Raw genomic sequence first — 25,280 nt, 5'->3', positions numbered from 1 at the left:
TTTAGATGAAGTGAATCTCTCTTCAAAGTGCTATGATCTTAAATGTCGTATAATTTAAAAAATATTGAAATGCTGTTACTAACTCTACCAAGTTCCTTTTCTTTATAATTAAAATTCCAATATCAAAGTGATGCACTTAATTAAATACGGAAAGAGTAATGCCTTGATTATTCTAATGAAGACATGTTATTAATTATACTTTTACAGTTCATGTGGTAGTCGTTATAGTATTGAAGACCAGTAGTGATTAATTTCAATGTAATGGAGTATCATGTTAATGATCAAGACCATGGTAATGAAACTCCAACTCCAAATATGTGCTTCATCTATTTCTATTACCATCCCCTCGAGTGGTAATGGATGGTAATAAAATATTATGATAGAAACTTTATTTTTTTAAAAAAATAAATAAATAAATCGAGTTGGATTAACATTATCTAGGCATTGGCAGCAACCGAACAAGCAGTTACTGTGTATTCATATTCTGTCAAACTGGTAACCAGGTGTAAGAAAAAAAACCTCAAGATTGCAAATTACACCACATTCAATCACTAAGATGCCCAAAAGTATTGTTCAATCAGTAAGACAACACACCAATATGAGAAAGATCAAACCAATTTTATTGGATGGATAAATAACATTTACATTAGGTAGAACCACAGGCGCTTGATTGCGGCTCAGACAATTTTCCAAATGAATATAGGGATTTAACTTTCCCTGAATAGCATATATGTATACTTGGGCTATGAGACTATGTTACAGATTTTCTTTCCTTTCTTTCCAAATAACAGCAGCTAGAAACTATGCAGATCTAGCTGTTTGCCAACCCCCCGCCCCATCAAAAAAGAAAAAGTAAGAATAAAAGAGTAAACCTAACCATGTACTACCTAAAAACACCAAGAGACCTTTCTAACTGCAAGTAACTGCCTGATAGCTTGACAAGGGAGCATTCAGCATATTTTTCTATCTTGCCTGCTTTTCTGCGTCTAAATTATGACGTCTCATGCTCAAAGGTTGCCAAACGAGAGTCTGATAATACTGAAAACATTTGTGTGTCTACAAACAGCTGCAAAGCCAAAACCAAAGAGCATAAGCAAAGGATGTAATTAATTGTCAACATTAAATTTAATTTGACCTTTATAATGCCTGAAGAAGAGAGGCTAAACAATGACGGTTATGACAGAACTAAGAAACCGAAGTGTATAAGATGCAAACTGAATTGATACAAGGGGCTCAAAAGGACAAACCTTAATGAATGGCCTGTCTCTGCTAGAAAAGGAATCAATAAAACTATCCTTTAGAAGTAGTGAGACCTGCAAGTACAACACGAGAATTAAGATCCTTGTTGCTATTTCATATTATAATTCAACCCTATTGTTCACCTGCCTAACTGCATTAATTTAATAGAGTTTCACTCACTCGATCGTTGTTTGATTGTACACTGGTGATCGTATTGGACCTTAAATCTGCACACAAGGACTCCATGTATCTCTTCATGACGTCTACAAATCGTGCGGCAGCTTCAGCCTGCAAATTCATCTAGAAATTTAAAATAGCCTGAAGAGCAAGACACCAGTAGAGAGGTTTTCATTCTCGGAACCTTATGGACAAAGGTCATGTACTTGATATGGAGTAGCATGCTAAGTCGATGTGTTTACAAGAAAGGGCTTTAGAGCGGAAAGCTCTGGGCAATTACATATGTGTAGGGCATAAATCTAATCTTCTGTGCCTACAGACATGCAGAACACTGAATACATGCAAAATATGAAGCTAGAAAACATGATGCATAGGTTAGGTTCATATTACCCCTCCAATCTTTTACTCATCCCAATTAATAGGCCAAGGACTATGAATCTATGATATGAAAAAAGAACTGGGAACACTCCAACACGGCCTATGTTGCCCATTTAAGAGATTTTTATCTTTAATTTTTTTTTAAAAAAAAAAATAAAGGAAGCAATTTATGAGAATTATTTTCCATCTAATTGGGGGAAATGAGTTCATAATGAACAATAAAAACGGAAAATTTCCATAATACAGGATTTTTTTTTTTTTTTTTTTTTTTTTAATTATTCTTTTTGCAAATTTGAGACAAGTCCAAGTCTTACTTTGAGCCAGAAAAGAAATCAAGTATTAGCTGGAGTTAACAGCTGGACGATGCTTCCCATGAACTTCTCCCTAGTATCAAATAAGAAAATCCTCAAGCTAAAGAACATTAAATTTGAAAAGCTATCATTAGGTTCCTGGCCTAAACTTAGCCCAACTAATGTTGTTTCAGGTTAATGTTAACCTAATTAATTAAAATAACTTGAAAAGTTTAAATCATGATAAATAAAGCTCCACCAGCTCAATTAACCGGTACAAATCAAACAATGCAGAACGAATAGCATTCAGAGTGCTCTTAAAAAGCTTCTTTTAGTCTCCCTTTGCTAGCTCATCGCTTCTCATTATTGACACATCAGCAACTTAGGAGAGATTGTTTTAAACTAAATAGTATATGATTCTATTTAAAAAGATAATGTGGCAAGGTGTAAGGTACAAAGACATAAGATAGAACACAAGACAAGATAAAAGATCCCCGGCATGTGTGTGTTTTCTATTATTACGGACCTTGCATAAGTCAAAAGCAAGAATCATATCTCTCGTAAAATAATAAATAAAAAAAAATAAAATAAAAGATACAAAGTATTATATATCAAATTCACACTTGCTATTTTAGAAAAAAAGTGAAAGTACCTGCTCCTCACTGCACTTATATACAGGGTGCTTTTCAGCCATCATATAATGACCAGCCAATGCAGTATGAATTGGGCGAAGTTCAGAATAGAGCTCCTTTCGTCGAGGAAGCAAGGGCAAGGAACACATTTTTACCTGCATCAACATATTTAAATGTGAAAAAGGACTCCCCATATCAGTGAAAAACTGACAACACTAACATCAGTAGAATTGACAAGCATCATGGAATTGGGGATCAGAAGCTGGAATTTGGGATAGAGGATAGGAGTGTGCAGGGAAAATTTTGTAGAAGAGTTCAATTTCAAAAGGTCCTTTTCAGAATCAATCCAATTGAGATTGAGGTCCTTTCATTTCATCGCCCCACCTTTCGTTATTAATTTCCTACAATGTTTGGCATTACTAAAAATTATAATTTACTCCGATTTGAGTTTTAGTTAATACATTTGTCAGCCAAACTACACAGGAGCTCTTTTCTTTTTATCAAATATTTTACTTCCACCTGCAGCTTTTCACCCAACATATATAAACCCATAGATCATTGTTGCCACGAGTATATGTTATAAACAAACAGCCCTAACAACAACATAAAGATTTTCATGGCTTACCAACATATATATTTTCATTCAGACACCATGACAAGCTTAACACAAATGTAATTATGTTAACATCTAAAAAAGAGTGCAAACCTGGTCCTTTGCCACATTAACAAGGACAAGATTAGAAGTCTTAATCTTCAAGTCTGCTGGTTTATTCTTTAGACCAACCTGCAAACAAAAATTAAATAGAGCTTCATCAGGATGCGATTTGCAATGCATCGATCCAGAAAATCAATATCCACACACGAAACTAACACTCTCACTTACAAGTCAATACATCAAATTCTTAAACAAACCCAAAATAAATATGGAGAGTATTGACGGAGGAGGCTTCCAAAGAAATAGGATGGCATTCTGTTCTGGCTTCCTAAGGATAGCAAGATTAGCAACCCATACCAAGGCATTAAATGTTTAGTTTTGTAAGGAGTGCAAAACAAAGAGGAAAAGTTGTCCCCATTTAGTAACTCTCAGAATCCTCGGTCACCTTAGCTCATAAAGAAGCTAAATAAGTGGCTTTGTCCCATAATAATTGAAAGGTTCTGAAAATACCCCTGAGCTTTGCTATAGCTACACACGCCACATGACTGCCATAAAAGCATTGTGTCACAACTTCTCCACAAGCCACAACCTTACAAAACCCTCAAAATCTGATCAGCAGCCAATCCACAACCTCTAAAGAAAAAAACCCAAGATTTTGCAAGCAAAGCAAACAACCTCCTCTAGAGGTGACTTGCCATGTCACAGTGTAGAAATACATGTGAACATGACTCACTGGAAGTCCATCAAAGCATACAAATTTCTGATGAAAAAACCTAAGCATGTCAGTAGCATTAATCCAACCCACTGCCAAAGACCACACAAAATCACTCTCTTTAACCCTCACCTTCTATATAAAGTTTGCTACCTAAAACACTGGAAATTGAGGGGGCTGAGTCGAGCCATTTACAGGTAAAGACCCTAACCATTCTCCAATCCAATAAAAATATTTAAAATATAGAAATAAAATAAAGTAAAAACTCTAGACAATACACAAAATATTATACAAGAATAGTGTGCCGCTGCCAACCATGCTTGAAATTATCTCAGGAGAGAGCTAAGGAAACCCCCACGGAAAGGCACCAAACTGAAGTTAAGTGCACCACAAATATCATTGCCTATAAATTATAGCTGAACATCATACCATTTTGCTCTAGCCACAGAACTTAAATTACAGCTAGACATCCTGATTTTTTAAAATCAACTTCCCCTTATTCCCACTAAGACTTCAGTGACCTCCAATGCACCAAAATGGGTGATGAAGAAACCAGACCAGATCACAATGCACCACACACAGCCACCTTACACTGTTGAAAAAGATGGTTTCATATACAGCACTGTACACATTGTGTGCATGTATTTGTCCACAGATTGTTGTAACCCTACCTAAACATGTACTCACAATAGCTTTATCTTCCTAAGGACGATGGCTTTCCGCAAAGTAAGCTACAGAACGAGAAGCAGGTGAAGACTTTTGGAAATGAGAATCGAAAGATGCACAGATCAAAATACAGGAAAAGTGACCTACACACAACCTCCTAAATCATCTCAGAAACTCTGAGAGGAACAAAATATTTAACACACCCTAATGCTACTCTTGAGGGTTTCTCGTCAGCCAAACTTCCAATATACATATATATATATATATATATATATATATATATATATATATATATATATATATATATATATATATATATATATATATATATATATATATATATATATATATATATATATATATTACCCCTGCACTATTAGAAACTCAAAATTGAGTCATGATGAACAATACCATCTCAATATTAAAGCAAGACATTTAATATGCAATAGCGTCAGAAAGCAGGAAATTTAATGTGAAACAGACACATGAGTAAATACATCTAATGATAAAAGCAAGACAATGCAATAGTCAATATCAACAAACAAGCACCTTTTTTTGTAACTTGTGCACTCTAATGAAAATCCAGAAAAAGATGCATCAAGACTAATTTAAAAACTAGAATGTGAAGGCTAAATGCAATTGACTTACAATGTAAGGTACAGGAGCATCAAGAAAATCAAGCATCTTCACAGGGAGAATCTGCAGCAATGATAATATCAGAAAAAACAACAATTAGATGTGACCCACAATGCTTAGCAAAATAAAATCATTAAATCACAATCTCATGACCTACATTAAGATGCCCTTGATATTATTACTTATTAGCAATCAACAATGGTTAGCTATAAAATGTCAGGATCTGAACAGCACTTGACTTTGCTTCATTTGTAGACAACATAGTTACATGACAGCTAAGGGCATGAGATTATCTGCCTTAGCCCTCATCTACATACGGACACAGATTTCCCAAATTGTTTTTTTGTTCAAAGTTCACCAACTTCAATCCCATATATTTATGACTCCACAATAAATATGATAAAATCTCAGTTTGTGTGCCATTATTCATAATTTTCAAAAAAACATAACTAAACGCAAAGACACAGGAAATATAAATTTGAAGAGAGAGATTTGCCATAGAGTTTGAGAGGTTCTTGGGCCAAGTATTCTAATATCTGATACCATGCAACTTCTATTATATAAATATTTAATTAGTTTGAAATTAAATCATCTTGAGTTCCATTGCTATGAGATACTTGTCAAGATATCTATCATGAAACATATGCACAACAGATGTTTCCCCTGCCCAACTCTTTTACCCTTGGACAAACATTGTGATCAAATATATGTGAACAGGGATAGATGCAGGAAGATGTTACGAAAACGAGTAATTCCACGGTAAATCACAAAATGAAGTGAAATGGACTGGTGATTTCCAAAGATCATCCACTTACTGATAGAAATAGACTTTGCCATTCAAATGGACGAATCAAAGGGATGATGGACAGCACTACAGCTGACAGAACACCCTGTAAAAGTCAAATATAGCGGTGAGGAAGCAGTAACAGATAAACAGCTCATAATTAACAAAAAACACAAGAATATCAAAGAGCTAACTTCTTTGCGTTAACGTGATGTCTTAAAGTTTGTATGATACAAAATGTTGCATAACAGGTCCAGAGTAAATGAGTAACAGGGCAGATTAGTTTTTATATGCTCCCATTATCATTCATAAACGAAATTAAGATACCACTGTCAATTTTTCATATCCCACAAATAACAGAATGGTAATAAACTCTGAGCCAATGCTAAGCGATAAAAGCACTTGAGACATAGGACACACTTTGTACAGTGCTAGGAAACACGCTTCAAAACTCAAGAAGACACTTAACATCTCAGGATAAACCACACTAGCCAAGTACCCATCTAAGAATCAAAAATTGTACTCCTGCCTAAATCCTACTTGTTATTTATCACCTTATATGATGTTTCCATCAAATACCCGCAATGTTTACAGTCACATATATAATAGAAAGGTTCAGTAAAGGCCTGCCCTTAAAAGAGAGAGGGATACACTTTTAGGGAAACCCATTCAAGTTAACAAGTTGTTGCCCACACTCTATCTTACAAGCACCTCACTGGAGGTCTCTTCCCAGATTGCCCCACACAGCCACCCAGGAATTGACCAAATCCATAAAACCCTGAACGGTGGATCCAAAACAGGAAATGAGACTATAGTTTGCAATCAATACTCCAAAAAACCTTATTGCTACAAATATACTTCCTCCGTTTTTTTTAATTGCACCATTTTCCTCTCTGGGAAATTGCATATTAATTGCACCATTTCTTTATTTGGTATGTTTTATTCACTTTTTGCTTGTGTTCACACACAAAATACCGCAATTACCCTTGTTCACATGTTATAACAACAATTATTACCCAACTTTTTCTCACTTATTTGTTTTTTTCACATGGGCGCATATGACATTCTCCATTTTTTCACTTTTCCTTAAATCTTGTGCCCATACAAAATGGTGCTATTAAAAAAAAAAAAAAAACGGAGGAAGTGTAATGGTAGAACAGTGATTATAGTTCTCTAGCCTCAGTGTGGAGAAATGATGTAGATCGCTCTAGGCACTGAACTTGTCTCTTTTCAAGTTTTCAGAAAAAGGAAGTCTAATCTTCCCCTTCATTTAACCCTTCCAGTACAAAGCCTGGATAGATTCTCCTTTCACTACAAAAGCTATTCTAGAAATCCTGAAACTATGTATTATACTTCCTCCATAATTAATTAAATGATCCACTTTCCTTTTGCGGCCATAGTTAAATAATTGCTCCATTTCCTTTTGTGGAAACTTTGAACAACATTTTACTCTTTTCCTCAACACTAGTGGTCCCCTCATATCATATTTTAATATTTTTCATATTCTTTCTCCTCCCACTTACACCCACTTTTGCTTTATCAAATTTTTTATTCTTTAACCAACCCCACTTCAATCAAAAAATAATACTTTCTATAGTTCCTCCTTAAAATCCGTGCCCGAAGAAGTGGAGTAATTAGTTAAATACGGAGATAGTGCATCAATAACATAAAAGAGTCATTTGAGTAACTATACGTTATGAGTTCTCTTTTAGATGGACATCAGAATGGAAAATTAGAAAACTTGAAGATGGTTTAATTGAGAAGAAAACAGTCTTAAGAAATATATTACTTATAGATCCGACATCATTATTCTATCACTAATTCATTAGGTGTTTGTTGTGATGCCATCTTATCTTTCTGGTTGCTTCTTTTTTCACTATTCCTTACAAGGCCCTGTTCTCTTTAAAAAAAATATTCAATAACTAAAATTTCAATTCAATAAAACTAAGGTGAAGAGAACATGGCCTTAATATGCAGTACTCTTTTTTTCTTTTCTAAAAACAATATATTCTCCTTTCACAACATAATCCTAATCAGTAAGGTTGCTTACAGTTTCCTAAGGTGCACGATAGCATTCAAAGTTTCAAGACCAAGTGAGCCAAGAATCAAGATACAAACCAGTAGAGCTAGACTTTTGCAAAATCAGGTTAATAATTGGACATCACTCATTAAAGGCACTTCAATGGACCCCAAAATAAAGGGGACAATGTAGGAAAATCAGAAAGGTTTTATTCTCAAACAAATGAAAACTATAAAATAGAATTTACAAATATAGTTTACCAGATTAGATCCATATACAACCACTTGTTTTTCCAACAATACTCCAGTAAGCAAAGCCAAGATCTGAAAGACAGATTGTAGATGGTGAGATTTATGAGTAAAGCAATAAAAGGTATCAGTATGTCAAAAAAAAATATAGGCATTATAAAAGAAAAATAAGATAAAAATAAAAAATACCAATATACAGCCAGAGAAATACAATGCGCGACAGAAAAAGAAGTCCATAAAATTTTTTTTAAAAAAAAAAGCAACAAAATTTTAGTTTTTATATAATAATCAATATAAACATCAAAAATTAAAATCCAGGCAGATTAAAAATTGCCAGGTTAAAATATAAACAAAATGAGAGCAAGGAGGGAGATGCTAATTCTATCCAAAATTTTCATAATAAAGAAATTTGAAATTTCCTTGTCACTTGCTTTATCACATGTTAAATAGTGTATAAATTAGAACAAAATCTTTTATGTAACTATTACTCATTTATACATAAATCTCTACATGAGAGTTTATTTGGTCTCTCATTATAAATGGAATCTTCTAGATCGCTGTAATACGGACAAATAATATAATGAATGAAGCATGGGATAGTTATACAGAACTTATCACTTTAATTTATCAACCAAAGCCCTCCAAGCGAGGATAAGTCAGCATATACATACACTATCAAGAGAAAGCACTCGACAAATGGTTGCAGTGGTCCAAACAGATAATGCAACAGCTTCCTCTGCAGCTGCTAATCTTGCATTGGCCTGAAGTCACAACAACACTAAGACAAACAATCCTTGATATAAGCTACTCCTGACTATAAAGTAGAGCCATGAAAAAGCATACCTCAGCAGATTTAACTGGATCACACAACTCTATGTCTAACAAAACTTCATCTATACCAAGATCAGAATCTGAACAGCGTCTGTACTGGATGGCCTGCAGGTGCTCAAGTGGCTGAAAAACTAATTCGTTCGCCCGTGAAGGAATTGGAAGAGAGCCATAAGTGCAAACTATCTTTAGCAAATCATTCTTATTCTCCTGTAAGGGAGCATACAACAGATCAAACTTCTTTTAAACCACAAAGGACAACTGCCACAGATTCAAGTAAAGGTCTTCATTTTGAGAATGAACAAGGTAAACAAACCTTAGCCCATTCCATACTCATGAAATCGCCTGAGTAATCACTATCCTGGTTTGAAAAACAATCATCTTCATCCATGCTTCTCACTGAACTGTCAAAACAGACCAGTATGATTATAGATTGTGCTGAATTTATGGCAATTTTACCACAGCGGGTATGCATGCAAGGACTAAAAACATGATGCAAGAGAGACCTTGGGAGGTGCATGAACGTTATCAGGACAACCAGGCTTATAGTATCTAACTCAATATTACAGTGTAAGCTGGTATACCTGTACAAAGACAGAGAGCTATTGCTTCTCTCCAGCTTCAGATTGTCAGCCTGGGATGACAAGATAGCCTCAGGTGAGCAAGTACCATTTTCGTAATTCTCTAATGGTCTAGTAAAACCATTAGCACAGCATTCAGATGCATCAGAAGCAAGATCATCAGAATCTTGTAGATTTCTTTTCCCCTCCTGGTATATCTCTTTAGAAGGACCAAAATCTGAGGCCTCGCTTGCATTTGATGGAGATAGAGTTTCCCCAATTTTCAAAGATGCGGATGAGATCTCATCTTCAGTTATAATACCAGCAGCAGCAGCAGTGAGGGCTATTGCACTATCAACAGGAATTGCTGATGACATCCACTCTGTTTCCTTACTAGGCGAGTCAAGATTTCCATACAGTCCCCTTGAAGGGGAGGGGGAAGGAGAGTAGCCACAAAGACTCATTTCATTAATAAACTGCGTTATACGATTCAAACGCTCCTGTGAAATGATACTGCCATAAAAAACAAAGAATTCAATTGCATAAACTGGACAAGCAGAATGCATAAAAAAGAACATGGGAGGTGAAATTGTTCTCAATTTTCACATTCAGAAACCAACAGAATCCAGTAGATATATCCTAACCTGTTGAGCATCTCGTAGTGCAGCTCAAAGAAAGGAACTCTAGTAAGAAAACAGTAGCAGCGGGGTGCGGAGACCAGAAACCGGCTGCCTCCAACAGATGGATTACACAGGGGTGATGAAGAACCCAGGATGGCAGGTAGCCTCTGAACAATTTCTGGTACATGCAGGCAAACACCATAGAGTGTTCCATTATCTGCAGCCTAATTCCAGATAAGATAACTCAGTATCGAATGTCAAACCCCCCCCCCCCCCCCCCCCCCCAAACACCCTTTCTCTTATAACTGACAATAAACCAAAGAAGATGCTACACACACACACACACACACACACACACACACACACACACACACACACACAAGGTTCAGAAGAATAAGCAATATATAATAAAAGCTCAGTATGGAATAATAATACTGGAGATGCTCACATTCAAATTTAATGAAATGGTAACTGCATACGAGATCTTAAACACAATATAACAAAGAAATATTTCAATTCGTACAGCTTTACCATAATACTAACATTTTTCAACCTCATACTTGGTTCATCAGGCAAGCAAGTATAAGAAAACCAACAGAATTTTGAGTTCATTTGTGGCGAAGACAAACCAATGCTATAGCTTGTCAGCTAATAATTTCAATTAAGCTGTGTCGTTATACAGTTGAAAGTTGTGAAACCTTATTGGAAATCCTATTTATGAATGTTAGTTGTATTTCTCTATTAAAAAAAAAAAAAAAAAAAAAAAAAAAAAAAAAAAAAAAAAAAAAAAAAAAAACTGTCACCATATTTTGCAGCTTCCCATTAACAGATTCAGGCCCCATTTGTGAAGTAATATTAATAAACAAGGCATGACACGATGGTATCCTGTTAAATTACTATAATCGCCATTTTTCAGATCATTTCTTCACAAGTAATATTATTATTCATCAAGCATACATACGATGACGTTTTAAAATATTTGGTGGGAGGGGAGGGGGGGTTAAGATAATGATATATTCAATTTCCAATTTGTAAATTGCATTGTACTTTAACTAGAAACAACTCTGCAAACACGTCTTACTTCAGACTGTAATGGTTTACCTTCAATGAGAAAACAAATGCCAAATCATCCCTACCCATATGCTCCTGAAAAATAAAAATATTAAAATTAGCTAGGATAGATTTTCTATGGTGTATAACATAAACAGTTGCAAATACAATATAAATTAACGTTAAACAAGCATAAATCAAGTTGCAATTCTATCAGCCATCACACCAATTACCACAGTAAGCCTTTGTGGCCATAATAAAGCAAAATGTGCAAGCATTAAATTTTGGTACTTAATAATGTAGCCAATTATTTTGCGATCTTTAACATGGTGATAATCCTAAGGCTTAAATGGTAACTTCCAATGGTGGGAAAAAAGTAATCTATCAAAAGGCACAGTTTTATTTTCATGCAATTCTCATTGCAAGCTAATGAGATGGTTGGTAATGCTAAGCATTGAGGTATGGATGTGTAATTTATTTTGTATCAAAGTAAACTAAAGGGTTAGGTGGTCATTCATATAAGGCAATTGGTTTTCATTATAGTCAGAGTAAGTGGATGAAGGATTTAGATTTTACTATAAATCTTAGTAGTGGCCATACTGGCCAAGGAGGTTATAAGGGCTAAAATGAGAAACGTGATGGATTGGTGACTAAAGGTAAAGATAAGATACTGTGTCATGACTGTCATCACCCATCTGAATATTTTCATTCCATTAAAATGTCAAAATTAATAAATACTCTCTCCATTTAAAAAGAATATATGAATATTCCAATGAAGAAATACACTTTGCTAGGATAAGAGGGAATGGAGAGAAAGAGAGGGGAGGAAACAAGGGAAGAGGGATACACGTTCCCTTGTTTGGATAAGAGGTCTTGGGTAGAAAGGAGAGGGATAGGGAGGGATCCATTTTCCCTTCCTCCTAAATAAACACAATCCCTCCGAAATTGGAAAAATTTAAAGGAATAATAAAGTTCCACCTCCCCCTACCTTACTTTTCCCCTCCCCATCCTTCTCTTTCCCTCATTTTCTTTTGCCTTCTAGATATCTAAATAAAGTGATAGTCTGCAGAACTACCAATTTTATGAAGAGATAGGCTATTTTTTATTGCACAATGATTGTGGCATACTGGCAATATCCCCTTTAGATTACTCATGAATTGAGTGACAAAGAATAACAAGAACCCATGAAATGGTGTAACAAAATGGCAGATATTGAATCTTCCTACTCAAGCCCATGGATGTTGGTAACCCAAGCATATTCTATATTTTTCCCAATGGCTAGATTTTAAATGAGTTAGCAGGTTAAATTAGGTCATAATAGAAGTCTCTGTGGACAAAAGAGTATTCTCTTTTCACATTTGTCCTTCATCTTCACCATCTTTGAATTTTCATAAAGCCCCCTTCATAGCCCAACAAAAAGAAGGATCATACTTAATCAATCTTTTCATGAGAAATAAGAGTAGAAGAGAGATGGACTCGTTGATATGGTGGTGGACTTTGTTTTCCTAGTAATAGCATATTGGGCAATTTGTATGGCATTTATTCATTGGTAACATCTCCAATCATTTACAACAATCTCAAACATGCAACACCCTTTCCCTTTGGTCACTTACAATTGGAATAGAAACTGTCAAAGAGGAGACCTTTGCATGAACAAAATATTCGTACAGGGTACACTAGTGATAAAATGCAGAATCAACAACCCTCAGATGCACTTCCCCAGACGTCTGTCTCCTGTGCTTACACGGCTATGAGCCTGGGGGTCGCCTCTTTTTGCATATCAAAGTGGTTAAAGTCCTCAGGAAGAGACTAACTGCAATCACAGGTGCTGAGTGCATTTATTCACCTTTTTTACAATAATTCTACTGTATTTAAAGGCCAGCTATGTTATACTTCAAAATTTTGGTTATTTGAGGTTAGAAATGAGAAAACAAACAGAAGGCTAATTTAACCTAAGTTCCACGCATAAGAATGGGTCCTCAAATAGCAAGGCTAATGGGGATTTTACAGGTGACATTGGTTAAACTTCATTTCACAAAATAAAGAATGAAAGATTGTGTAACTTATAAAATGTAAAAACTACAAGAAATAATATAAATTCAGCAATAACCATTAGCCCTTGGAGGCTTGGAGTATAAATGAGTGCATGAGATACCAATTTTCAGTAACAACATAGCAAGAATACAGTATCTACCTGCCCATAAACAAGTGAATTCAAATCGCTCAGGGATGGACTTCTCTCCATTAGCCGAGCCTGTAGTTTAACAAACAAACATATATTACAAAAGGCACACCAATCAACTACATTATACTAAAGGCGAAACTTAGAAGGACACTTGACAACATAAAATAAAAAGTTTTTTCTCCAAAATAATTTACTAAAAAAACTTATCTTTATATAAAAATAAGGTTTGTATCTAAATTATGACTTTTGATTTGTACAAAATCTAAAATAAACTTCTTTAAATATCAAATTGCTCATTATAAGTATTACATACTTAATTATTTTCTTTCACAACTCCGCCAGTGGGTTTCCCGCTGCCAGTCCCAAGCCTGGATAAAGGAGGAGGGTTACGGTAGGCCAGTGACAGCCAGTATAAAACTTCGTCACATCCCATGACATGAGCCAAACAGATATTTTCGTGGGGGCGTTCCCTACTCAGCGACGCGCTGCACTTCCTAGACCCGGGTGTAGTGATAAGTATGCAAGGGTTGCTAGGTCGTCGCCCAGAAGCGACGCGCCACATTGCCCGAGTGTGGTGTCAAATGAGCAAGGGCGTGCCATTGGGGCGTTCCCTACTGAGCGACGCGCTGCACTTCCCAGACCCGGGTGCAGTGATAAGTATGTAAGGGTTGCTAGGTCGTCGCCCAGAAGCGACGCGCCATATTGCCCAATTGTGGTGTCAAATAATCAAGGACTTGGAGTTGGGATCAGGAGGGAGCGTGGGAGAAAAGAATTTAGTTTGCGGATTGGTTCTTGGAATGTGGGGTCTCTTACGGGAAAATCAGCAGAATTGGTAGAAGTAATGAAAAGACGACGCGTGAACATCATGTGCCTCCAAGAGACAAGATGGACAGGAGAAGGAGCTCGAGGCTTGGTTTTGGGGTATAAGGTATGGTATGTTGGGCAAGAAACGAGCCACAGAACAAGGAATGGTGGAGCTAGGAACGGAGTTGGTGTGGTTCTCGATGAGAGGTTGGCAAAAGAGGTGATCGAGGTCTATCGGAAGAACGATAGGTTGATAAGGCTGAAGTTGCTATGTGGCAAGGAGATTGTGAATGTTATCAGTGCTTATGCTCCCCAAGTGGGTTTAGATGCAGAAGAGAAACGACAATTTTGGGAGGACCTAGACGAGGTGGTGCAGGGTGTCCACCACTCAGAGAAGTTATATATTGGAGGGGATCTAAATGGGCACGTTGGGGCGAGCCGAGATGGCTATGAGAGTGTCCATGGAGGCTTTGGGTATGGGCAGAGGGACGCCGGTGGTGAAGCTATTATGGATTTTGCCCAATCATATGATTTAATTTTGGCTAATACTTGGTTTAAGAAGAGGGATTCACACTTGATAACTTTTCGGAATGGAGCAAATGCAACTCAAATAGACTTCCTGCTCACAAGGAGCATAGATAGACAAAGTTGCATAAACTGTAAGGTTATCCCAGGGGAGAGTGTGGTCACCCAACACCGGCTATTGGTAATGACTATTCGTCTGAAAGAGAAGGCGAAGAAAAAAGTTAGACAAGAAGAACCAAGGATAAGATGGTGGACCCTAAGGGATGCAAAAGCTAAGGTTTTTACAGAAAAGGTAATTGAAGAAGCGGATTGGGATGGAGAGGTGGATCCGGACATGACCTGGTTACGAATGAAGAACTGTTTCCTAAGAGTGGCCAAAGAGGTCTTAGGGGAAGTAAGGGGAAGAACTTCGGTACAGAGAGATACTTCGTGGTGGAATGAAGAGGTGAAAGCAGTAATTAAGCAAAAAAGGGAATGCTATCAAGCCTTAGGAAAATGTAGGAGTGATGAAACCTTTGCAGCGTATAAGGAGGCTAAGAGTAAGGCAAAGGCAGCTGTTCGCCAAGCAAAAGAAAAGGCATATCAGGAGGTTTATGAAAAGCTTGATTCCAAGGAGGGAGAAAGGATCATTTATAAGATGGCAAAGAGAAGACAAGAGGCAAGGAAGGATATTGGCATGGTGAAGTGTGTCAAAGATAAGAACCAAATGGTCCTAGTGCAAGAGGAGGGCATCAAGGACAGGTGGAAGGGGTACTTCGATGAATTATTTAATGGAAGTAATGGAGTTGTGATAGGAGATACCTCTATGAGTGATGAAGAAATCAACATGGAGTATGTGCGAAGGATTAGGAGAGTAGAGGTGGAGATTGCACTGAGGAAGATGAAACCTAAGAAGGCGGTTGGCCCTGATGGGGTACCGATAGAGGTGTGGAGGTGTTTGGGTAAGATTGGTATTGATTGGTTAACAAACCTTTTCAACAAGATATGGACGGCTACAAGGATCCCACAAGATTGGAGGAAGAGCACCTTGGTCCCGGTTTATAAAAACAAAGGAGACGCTCAAGATTGTTCTAACTATCGAGGAATTAAGCTTATGAGCCATACTATGAAGTTGTGGGAAAGGGTGATTGAACAAAGGTTGAGGGCATGCACAAGCATTTCAGATAACCAATTTGGTTTTATGCCTGGGAGATCTACTATGGAGGCAATCCATTTGATAAGACAAATGATGGAGTTTTATAGGGTAAAGAAGAAAGATCTTCATATGGTCTTTATTGATTTAGAGAAGGCATATGACAAGGTGCCAAGAGAGATACTTTGGTGGGCAATGTTGAAGAAAGGTATCCCACGAAGGTATGTAGACCTAGTTAAGGATATGTATCGGGATGTGTCAACAAATGTGAGGACATGCGGAGGGTTGACAAAAGATTTCCCTATTACAATCGGATTGCATCAAGGGTCTGCATTAAGCCCTTTTCTTTTTGCAACGGTTCTAGACGAATTAACTAGACCAATTCAAGATGAGGTTCCATGGTGTATGCTGTTCGCAGATGATATCGTTTTGGTGGATGAGACTAAGGATGGGGTTAATGTCAAGTTGGAGCAATGGAGGCAAAGGTTGGAATCTAGAGGGTTTAAGCTAAGTCGGAGTAAGACTGAATATTTGGTATGTCGTTTTGGCACTCAGAGGGGGACAAGCAATGAAGTGGTGAGTTTGGATGGAAAGGATTTGACCATGAGTGAATGTTTTAAGTACCTAGGGTCGATCATCCAGAAGAATGGTGACATTGATCAAGACGTGACCCACAGGATTAAGTCAGGGTGGCTTAAATGGAGAGCGGCCACGGGAGTGCTATGCGACCGCAGCATTCCCTTAAAGTTGAAGGGAAAATTCTACAGGACTGCCATAAGACCAGTGTTGCTCTATGGTACAGAATGTTGGGCTTCTAAGAAAGAGCATATTAAAAAGATGGAGGTTACGGAAATGCGCATGTTAAGGTGGATGTGTGGAAACACTTTAAGAGATAGAATCAGAAATGAGGTTATTCGCAAGAAAGTAGGTGTGGCGGGCATTGTAGATAAATTAAGGGAAAATCGTCTGCGTTGGTTTGGACATGTAAGACGGAGACCCGAGGGTGCACCGGTGCGAAGAGTGGAAGAGTGGGACCATGGAGGGATTAAACGAGGAAGAGGGAGACCAAAGATGACTTGGTTGGAAGGAGTGAGGAAGGATATGAAGCGCATGGATTTACGTGAGGATGAAGTTTTGGATCGTAAGGGATGGAGGAGAAAGATTTATGTTGATGACTACACGGAATAATCAAATTTGGTTCATGTTAGCCGACCCCACTTTTGGGATTAAGGCTTTGATTGATTGATTGATTGATTGAATTATTTTCTTTCACATATATTTCATACTTTTTTTTTATTTTGAAACATTATATTTCGTACTTTTTAATACCGAGTCTATTTCATACTTTTTTTTTTGTTAAAATCTACAGTCCTTACAATTATTTGACAATTGTGCTTTGCACGGGGTTTAATCTAGTACTAAATAAAAAGCAAAGGAAATTCCCATATCAGTACAAGATACACCAGAAAAGCTTAGAATTAGAAATCATAGTGACTTTCCAATCGTGACACAATGATGAATTGATGATGATGATGATGATAGCAAAAGAAAAAATTAATAAAAAGAATTACCATACAACATCATGAAGAAAACAAATCTAAGGTCGCTAAAGAAAATTTAATGCTCAACAGAACTACAGATGAAGGTGATATTCAGCTCCAAATCACAGCGCCAACAATTCAATCTAGCAAGAAGAATAGTGTTGGCCTTGTTGCCTTCCTACAATGACATTCTCATATGCCTAGTGAAATGGAAACCACACTAACCTCTAAGACCAGGTATCCATCTTCTAATCATTTATATCCCTCAGCAAACTACCCAAAACTCTACTTCATATTGAAATTCTAGAAGCACTTGAATTATAATATCAATAGACATTAAGCTTTTAGATCTTTCAGAAACTTACCATAAAATTTTCTGTCTGAGAAAGCATTTGAAGTACAAAAAATTTAGGCAATATCAAATAAAACTATAACAGGGCGTCCTTTAAGGGCAATGTTGATAAGATCATAGGTCAAGAGTGTGCTATATTCAACTTGTTTTAAGACTTTAGTTCAGAGGTCAAAGATAACTGGTTCATAAACAAGTATCAAAATCATTAGATGACTAATTATAGCAAAGTTTTTAACTAAAATACTGTATAAAAATCGATAAAAGGAAACTACTTTCATAGAGAAGCATACTGCAAGTCAGATACAATATTCTAAGCAAAACTAAAGGTTACGATTCATGAAACCAAACAACTTGCACTAATTCAGACACAAATAACTCAAATGCAAAATCAAAATATTAATCATGAGTTGCAAGAAAACCTTGACACCTCCAGGGAAAGTAAATGCACATAAATCCTTAACGCGCATAGGCAGTCTCTTCCCATGTGGATATTTAAAAATTATCTGCACGCAAAAAGTACATCATTACATACAATCACAACCATGAGTTAAACAAGTCCATGCAAATTCAAAAAATGTAGCTTGGAGTCTTGGACTAGCATTATCCCAATATTATCCCTAATTCATTTTTACGGATATATATATAGACCTTGAATACTCTACAAGAATAAGAAATGATACATATAATTATTCAGGATCAAACCTGAGGATCCAGCACGGGAGATGAGGGACCACGATAATTCAAGGATCTTCCATCCAATTCTTCTGATTTAGCCACTCCTGCCTCCCACCTTTTCTTTCTAGCAAAGGCATCCTCGACAGCTTCAAGATTAGCATCAGGATGTAGACCTGTAACTATGAAGTGTTCAAATAATGAAGTGGGCTCCTGATATTGGGTACGATCCTGAGGAAGCCACATGGTGCAAGTTATTTAAGATCAAATGAGAAAGTACGATTAAAAAATACGTCGATGAACAGCATAAGAGAAATACTGAAAAGTGAAAACACAGTTGACTACCACCCTGACCTTCCCACTTCACACCGTGAAAGTGGAAGGAACAACCTAGAGCTAACGACAAAAACATCAAGCTAGCAGCATACTTAATTTTTCAACCTTGCTGACCCTACGAGCAAATCATTTTATCTTTAACAACTTTCAATCAATACAAGAAAGCAGCATTCCCGTCATAAACTATATGCCCAGAAAAACTTTGCCTTTACTATGGCCAATTCATATTATTTCATATAGAAAAGTAAAAAATTCAAGAGGTATATTGAAAACCAATAATAATACAAAGAGCCATCCCTTTCACCAGATACATCTCCGACGAGTCCAGTACTCACCTATGCTACTTGCACCAACACAGCTCATGTAAACTCACATGTTTAAAGATAGAGAAAATTAGACATAAGCAGACTCAGATTCAGACACATGCAACAAATCTCAGATATAATATTGATTGCAAATTTATCTCCTGATCTCCTTCTATGAAGCTCATACCTATAAAACTTCGCCTCAAATGTCATCAGGTTGATCACAAATGATAATTGAGATGTAAATGAACAAGTTGTTATAAACAGTTAATAACCACAATATCACACCACCACGCACCACGCACCACCCCCCATTCCAACACACTCATCAAAATTTCATGCCCTAATACCACCTAAATTAGTGATGACTGATGAATTACACCGAAACCATCTAAATTAAGTACTTGGTGGTGCAGTTGAGGTAAATATAAGACCTCAGGTCAAACCCGAACACCAAGCACTCTAATTTTGCTGAATTACTCACGCCAGCAACATAAACAAAAAAGCTTAGAGTGGTTTTCGTGGTGGATTTGGGTCATTGGAGCTGTGGGAAAGGATGAATTTACAGCTGATAGTTGACTATGATCGAGGATATACTTGGTGATGGTGGTACAAAGGTGGAGGTTGTGGTTGTAACTGTTGTCTAGAGAGAATGGAGAGGACCGGTAAAGACTGAAGAGAGAGAAGGGAAATAAAGATGGGGCATGGGAGTTGGTAATAAAATGGAATTATGAGGGGCACTATGATATTTTTCCATAATATATGTACCAACTAGGGAAATGGTGCTACTTTTTTGATACTTTTGTTTTTAATGGTGCAATTATCTACGAATGGGGGAAGTATAACATAGCAAAAGATAAGCACAAAACTAACTAAATCATAATTCATGTCAACATCTTGTAGTCAGTCTAAGCCAGGAACAGCCTCATGACACAGATGACAGAATGAATCCAGTGGTAATTGCAGGAAGAGGAGGAGGGGGGGTGGGGGCTAATGTGGTAAACACTAAAGACTAAACAGTCCCCGTGAAAAAGTGCGGTTTTGCGGTAGGGACTCTAGGGAGTGACAAATCTACCAGTCAGCTCTGCTCATTGCTCAATACACGACTCAAAGTTTGAAGCAAATCCAAAGGAATCAACTTTGCATGGGAGAGAAAAGAAAAAAAAAACATGGGCAACATGGTTACAGACTATACTAATACAGGTTCTTGAGGATAAGAAAAGGCCAACAACTTGCACAAAACTTTGTCGGACTCCAATACGTGTAATCTCATATACCTAAGTCAACAATATCTGCCTTCCAATTTAGCCCAAAAGGGTTATTCTCATCTTGCGATTTCAAGGTCTGTGGACATACCAGTAATGTTAAACAAGAAAAGCTATCAGATAATAATTTGAATCTAAGCTATTCCATTCAAGCTCAACACAAATGTTACACACCACAATATGTGGCTGAAGTAAGCAAGGACAAATTGTGAGCTTTAAATCCAAGAAAGCTCATCAAAACTGAAAAGATGATGCTTCTTTTTTCTGGCCTAGAAGAAAGATTAATTGAAACCGTGCAAGACTGTCACAAGTGGTACTAATTCTTATTTCAGCAGATGTGAAAGTTGAATTTGGAAAGATATAAAGATGCAACTTCAAGATGAAGAGAAACAAAGCAAGGCTTCTAAGTTGAAGAAAGACAGAGGGGACAGCATTATATTCAGATGACAGATACATTGAAATTCTTTTAGAAGACGTGCTACAAGATAGAACTTTCATGAGATATAGCATACAGCAACCTTTAAGGGATTTTGAGTCTTCAAAAAACCAACAATGCAGACACAAGGAAGCCAGAATTTCATGTTTTTAAAAGCTAATGCTAGTTAGCAGCAATTACAATACTTCAAATATGGAAATGGACACCCAATTACAATTTACAAGGACCATCCTCAAGAAAAAGGACTCCAAAGCAAACGTGTAATATGACAATATAAACTTATCAATAACTATATACTAAAAGACACACCAGCAATGACAAGTGTCATTTCCTGGTGTGTCCTTATTTTTTTTTTTTTTTTTTTTTTTGAATAAAAAATTCTATTACAGAGACAGATCTTATACAAAAATAATTCCCTAAACTTATATAATATAATTACTTAAAATAAAAAAAGATTTGACATATTTTAACACAAATAATTATATAGCTATAAAAAAAACATTCTTAACATAAGTTAAATAATTTTTTACATCATTTTATACCTAACAAATCTTTCGTAATCCTTTATTTTGATCAAAAATTTGTTAACTATATTTTATATTTTTTTTGTTTATAAAAAACTAATTATAATAATAGTTCAAGAACGATTATTGAAAAAATCCGTGCAAGGCACGGGAACTAACCTAGTAAATACTAATAATATAGACCTTAAATTTCCCTGTCGAAATTCATAAAACATCAACCTGAAATCAAATTCAATTGAAAATGCACAACACAAAAACTTTTCCATAAGTCACTAAAACTAAATTAATTTCTAGCATAATCATCTGCACCAATAATAATCTGTCATACGGCTCATACCATAATTTACAGATACTAGCCTAAACTAAATGGGTATTCTTGCTTTCAGAATAAGCTACTTATAGCAACTAGTCCACCATAAATGCTCTTAGATCCTAAGTGGTCACGGGCTTATTGAAATGCAGCGTGAATAAAAATGGGCAAGTGCGCACTCATATAGTCATGTTAGTCATATATACCTGCGAATTAAAAATCAAGTGTGGTAACCCCATTGATTGAGCCCCCACCTGTGGTTCAATTTTCTTCAACCTCAAATTGACAGCTGGTATGGAAATATAGAGTGGTTTCATTCTTTAGACCTCGGTTTCCGGTCTTTGACCCTTACCCTCCCATTTGGAGCAAAATCTTTAGAGTCTAGACCTATTTAGTTCCCTCTTCAAAGAAAAGCCTCATATTTTGCATCACATAGCAACCATATCTATTTTATAAAGCAAATAATTATCATATACATACAGAAAGACTTTTCATATAATAAAAATTATTATACAGTATAAACATACTTGGGTATGAAGTTGATACCACTGGCGTTTCTGGTTTGCCAGCACCTCAGGATTGAAACTAAACTTTCCATTTTCGTACTGTGCATTCCCACCCCACCGCCAAGCTTTTGATATCTGAGACTTTAAGTTTTGGAAACTATTACTTCGCCGGTGTGTATGGTTTACAACTTCACTCTGACTTCGTTTGTGCCCCATCCAAACTGGTGATGTGTTTGCACTACTCAGGTATTCATTTGCCACCCTAACTGCCTCCTCAGATATCTGGTGCAAAACCCACAGCGGCGAAGATGGTCGTTCTTCAGGTACATCAACATCCTTTAACTCCATTTCACTAAAATCTTAGCTCATCCTACGTCATTCATGTACCAAATTCTTCATCACTACCATATCAGTTGGCAAAACCCAATACCATTAAAATCAGCAAATCGAAAATTCCCCCTCTTCAGATTATACCAAACCAAAATCAACAATTCTATGATTTATAGCAGCCCAATTATGCAATAAACAGACCCACCAAATTAAAAAAGCCGATTCGCTTTCGAGTATCTCCAATGATCCTCCAACCCAAACACTGCTCAAACAGAAACTAGACACAAACTTTTACAAAAAAAATTGAATACAAAAAAGTTTGTACTTCCTTTTGTAACTTGCACGATCAAATTTCCTGTATGTCAAAGATTAAAAATAACATTGAAATCAACATAACCCAGAAAATTAAAAATTAACTATATACAAAAACTAATAAAAATCCAATCAAACATCCATCTATCTAGTCATTTTCTACATACCTATATGAGGAAATCAAGACATTTAACTTTTCAAATCAATAAATTTAAATAACATGAACAAAAATTGCAAAGGGTACAAATTATATTTTGAAATTAATCACTAAAATCACAAATCAACAAATATTACAGCATTTACAACACCCGCCAAATGAGGAAACAAAAAAAAAAAAAAAAAACTGCCCAGGAAAAAAATTAACAAAAATGGAAAGTTTAAATTGACATACCTTTTTGAAGTTTACTAGGGTTAAGGATTATTGAACAGAGATTCAGTTCAGATAGGAAGAAAAACTAGGAAAAAAGTAGGGAGAGAAAAAAAAGAAAGAGGGAAGGAGGTAATGGAAAGGTCGCCAAAAATGGAAGGATGTAATAAGCATAGAAAGGTCAAGACTTCAACTTCAGCAATTGAGACCTTTTTTTTATTATTATTATTATTAGTGTACTCCGTTTTTATTTCCACAATAAACAAGAGTCACCAAAATAATGATGTAATTGTTTAAGACAATACCATATTAAAGCTTTTAATTACTATCATTTAGGAACAATAAGATAATGATAATAGTTTGTTGTTGGTAGACCCTTTGAAATTGAGAGAATGTTGTTTTGTGAATATGGTGATTAAATGGGACCCACAAGAACCAATGTTGAACTTGGTCACTTGGAATATGGATGGCCACGTTGGAAAATATACGCGTAATTATTTTAGATATTAGGATATTTTGGATAAAAAAATTTGTTATTGATGATGGTAATTGGTAGATGGTATTGTTGTACTAGTTGCTAAAATTGGTTAATTTTTGGTACTAAAAAGTTGGATTTAGGTGTTAGAATATGAAAGTGATTTTCTATGTCTAAAAGGGGGTTGCCTTTTGGTTCAAATATTGACACCTTTGATTTTCTAATCTTAGGTTTTTACTATTGTTGTTCCTTTAAGTTATAGTGTATACATGAAAATTATGACATACACAATTTTAACTAAAGGAAAAGGAAATTAGGCAAAACTCAAACAAATATTTCAAAAAAAGACAACTTATTTTTAAGGAATGAAACGAAAAACAAATAAATATGCTTATACAGAGTATAATGTAACATACCGCGTGATAGTTATGCAATCTATATGATTAGTAATGGTGGTGATGTGTTTTAATTTGTTTTGTTTTTTTTTTCTTTTTTGGTGTTTGGAGAATCACGCGGGCGAATGATGATAATCGATTCCATGATCTCTTGGAATTAAAAGAGAAGCTCTAACCACTTGAGCTAATCCCTTACTCTCAATAATGATGATGTATGATGGTAATATATACGAGTATATTCATAATTTAATTTTTGAAACGAGCCTAATGTCCATGTCATGATGTCAATGCTAATTTAGCCCAAAATCATGTCTTTTCAATCGTTCATATCGTACTGATAAAATTAGTTAGCTCCGATCATTCTTTATACGTGATATTGACTATTAATGATTGGGGATGAAATTACATCAGAATATAGTTTAGGATGATGTTCCACCATCGTAGATTAGTAGGAGACTTTCCTATGAAAAATATATGGAAGCCAATGAATGTATAGCTCCTAAACATATTTGTTTTAACATGTTATGTAAACAAAAACGGCAAGATCAGATTTGTTAATTAAAATCAAAACATAGATTTGCATAACATAATCCCAACTGTCTCCTTGAAGAAACCAGTTAATCAACCATGCATTAGAGATTTAGACCCATCACTCCTAACTAGACACCAAACACTTAAATCTAATATTATAAATTTGATGAAATTTCTATTAATAAACATAAAAGTTTGGTGATAATTTGACCACATAATCTATCCTATTATAAAAATTCATACTAATAAAGACCTAATACCAATTTCAATTATTTAAAAAATTTAAGCATATTCATAAAAGTTGTTCTAAATGCTTTGACCAAACGCAGCCAAAATAAATTAATACGAGTATTAATAATTTATTTAAATCTAAAATTAGTAAATAAAAAAATAAAAATGATTAGGGAGCAGCAGCTAAGCACGTGATAGAACCTCCCTTAAAACATGCTTAGCAGTAAGGTCTCTAAACAGTAACCGACAAC

The 25,280-nt window shown here is 35.8% G+C and overlaps 1 protein-coding gene across 2 annotated transcripts; it reads right to left on the bottom strand.

Moving 5' to 3' along the window:
- Positions 1–599: 599 nt before the first annotated feature.
- LOC145570361 (uncharacterized) lies at positions 600–23,608 on the bottom strand. Of its 2 annotated transcripts, none has more exons than XM_081629412.1 (19): positions 23,422–23,608; positions 22,410–23,073; positions 18,737–18,937; positions 18,454–18,537; positions 13,690–13,749; positions 11,547–11,591; positions 10,470–10,669; positions 9,850–10,338; positions 9,582–9,669; positions 9,281–9,475; positions 9,109–9,198; positions 8,450–8,512; positions 6,201–6,275; positions 5,398–5,448; positions 3,423–3,500; positions 2,737–2,871; positions 1,420–1,527; positions 1,248–1,313; positions 600–1,066 (listed from the first exon to the last, which is right to left on the bottom strand). In XM_081629412.1, exons 2-19 carry the CDS (start codon positions 22,734–22,736, stop codon positions 992–994), a joined length of 2,430 nt encoding a protein of 809 aa, XP_081485538.1. In that variant the 5' UTR covers positions 22,737–23,073; positions 23,422–23,608; the 3' UTR covers positions 600–991. The 2 variants fall into 2 exon arrangements, with proteins under 2 accessions (XP_081485538.1, XP_081485539.1); XM_081629413.1 differs by having other exon boundaries at positions 22,410–22,758.
- Positions 23,609–25,280: the final 1,672 nt, after the last annotated feature.

Source organism: Chenopodium album, chromosome 12 (assembly GCF_948465745.1).
Source record: "Chenopodium album chromosome 12, dcCheAlbu1.1, whole genome shotgun sequence".
Taxonomy (NCBI): domain Eukaryota; kingdom Viridiplantae; phylum Streptophyta; class Magnoliopsida; order Caryophyllales; family Amaranthaceae; genus Chenopodium; species Chenopodium album.
Note: the sequence above shows the minus strand (reverse complement) of the source record. Positions and strands in the feature narration are given on the sequence as shown.

Excerpts from the sequence above, each read along its gene's own strand:
- LOC145570361 (XM_081629412.1), bottom strand. The coding sequence starts at position 22,736 with ATGGAGTTAAAGGATGTTGATGTACCTGAAGAACGACCATCTTCGCCG. Across the intron at positions 2,872-3,422 it reads TTAATGTGGCAAAGGACCAG|GTAAAAATGTGTTCCTTGCC; the intron begins GTTTGCACTCTT and ends ATGTTGATGCAG. Across the intron at positions 1,314-1,419 it reads TACAATCAAACAACGATCGA|GTCTCACTACTTCTAAAGGA; the intron begins GTGAGTGAAACT and ends TTGTACTTGCAG.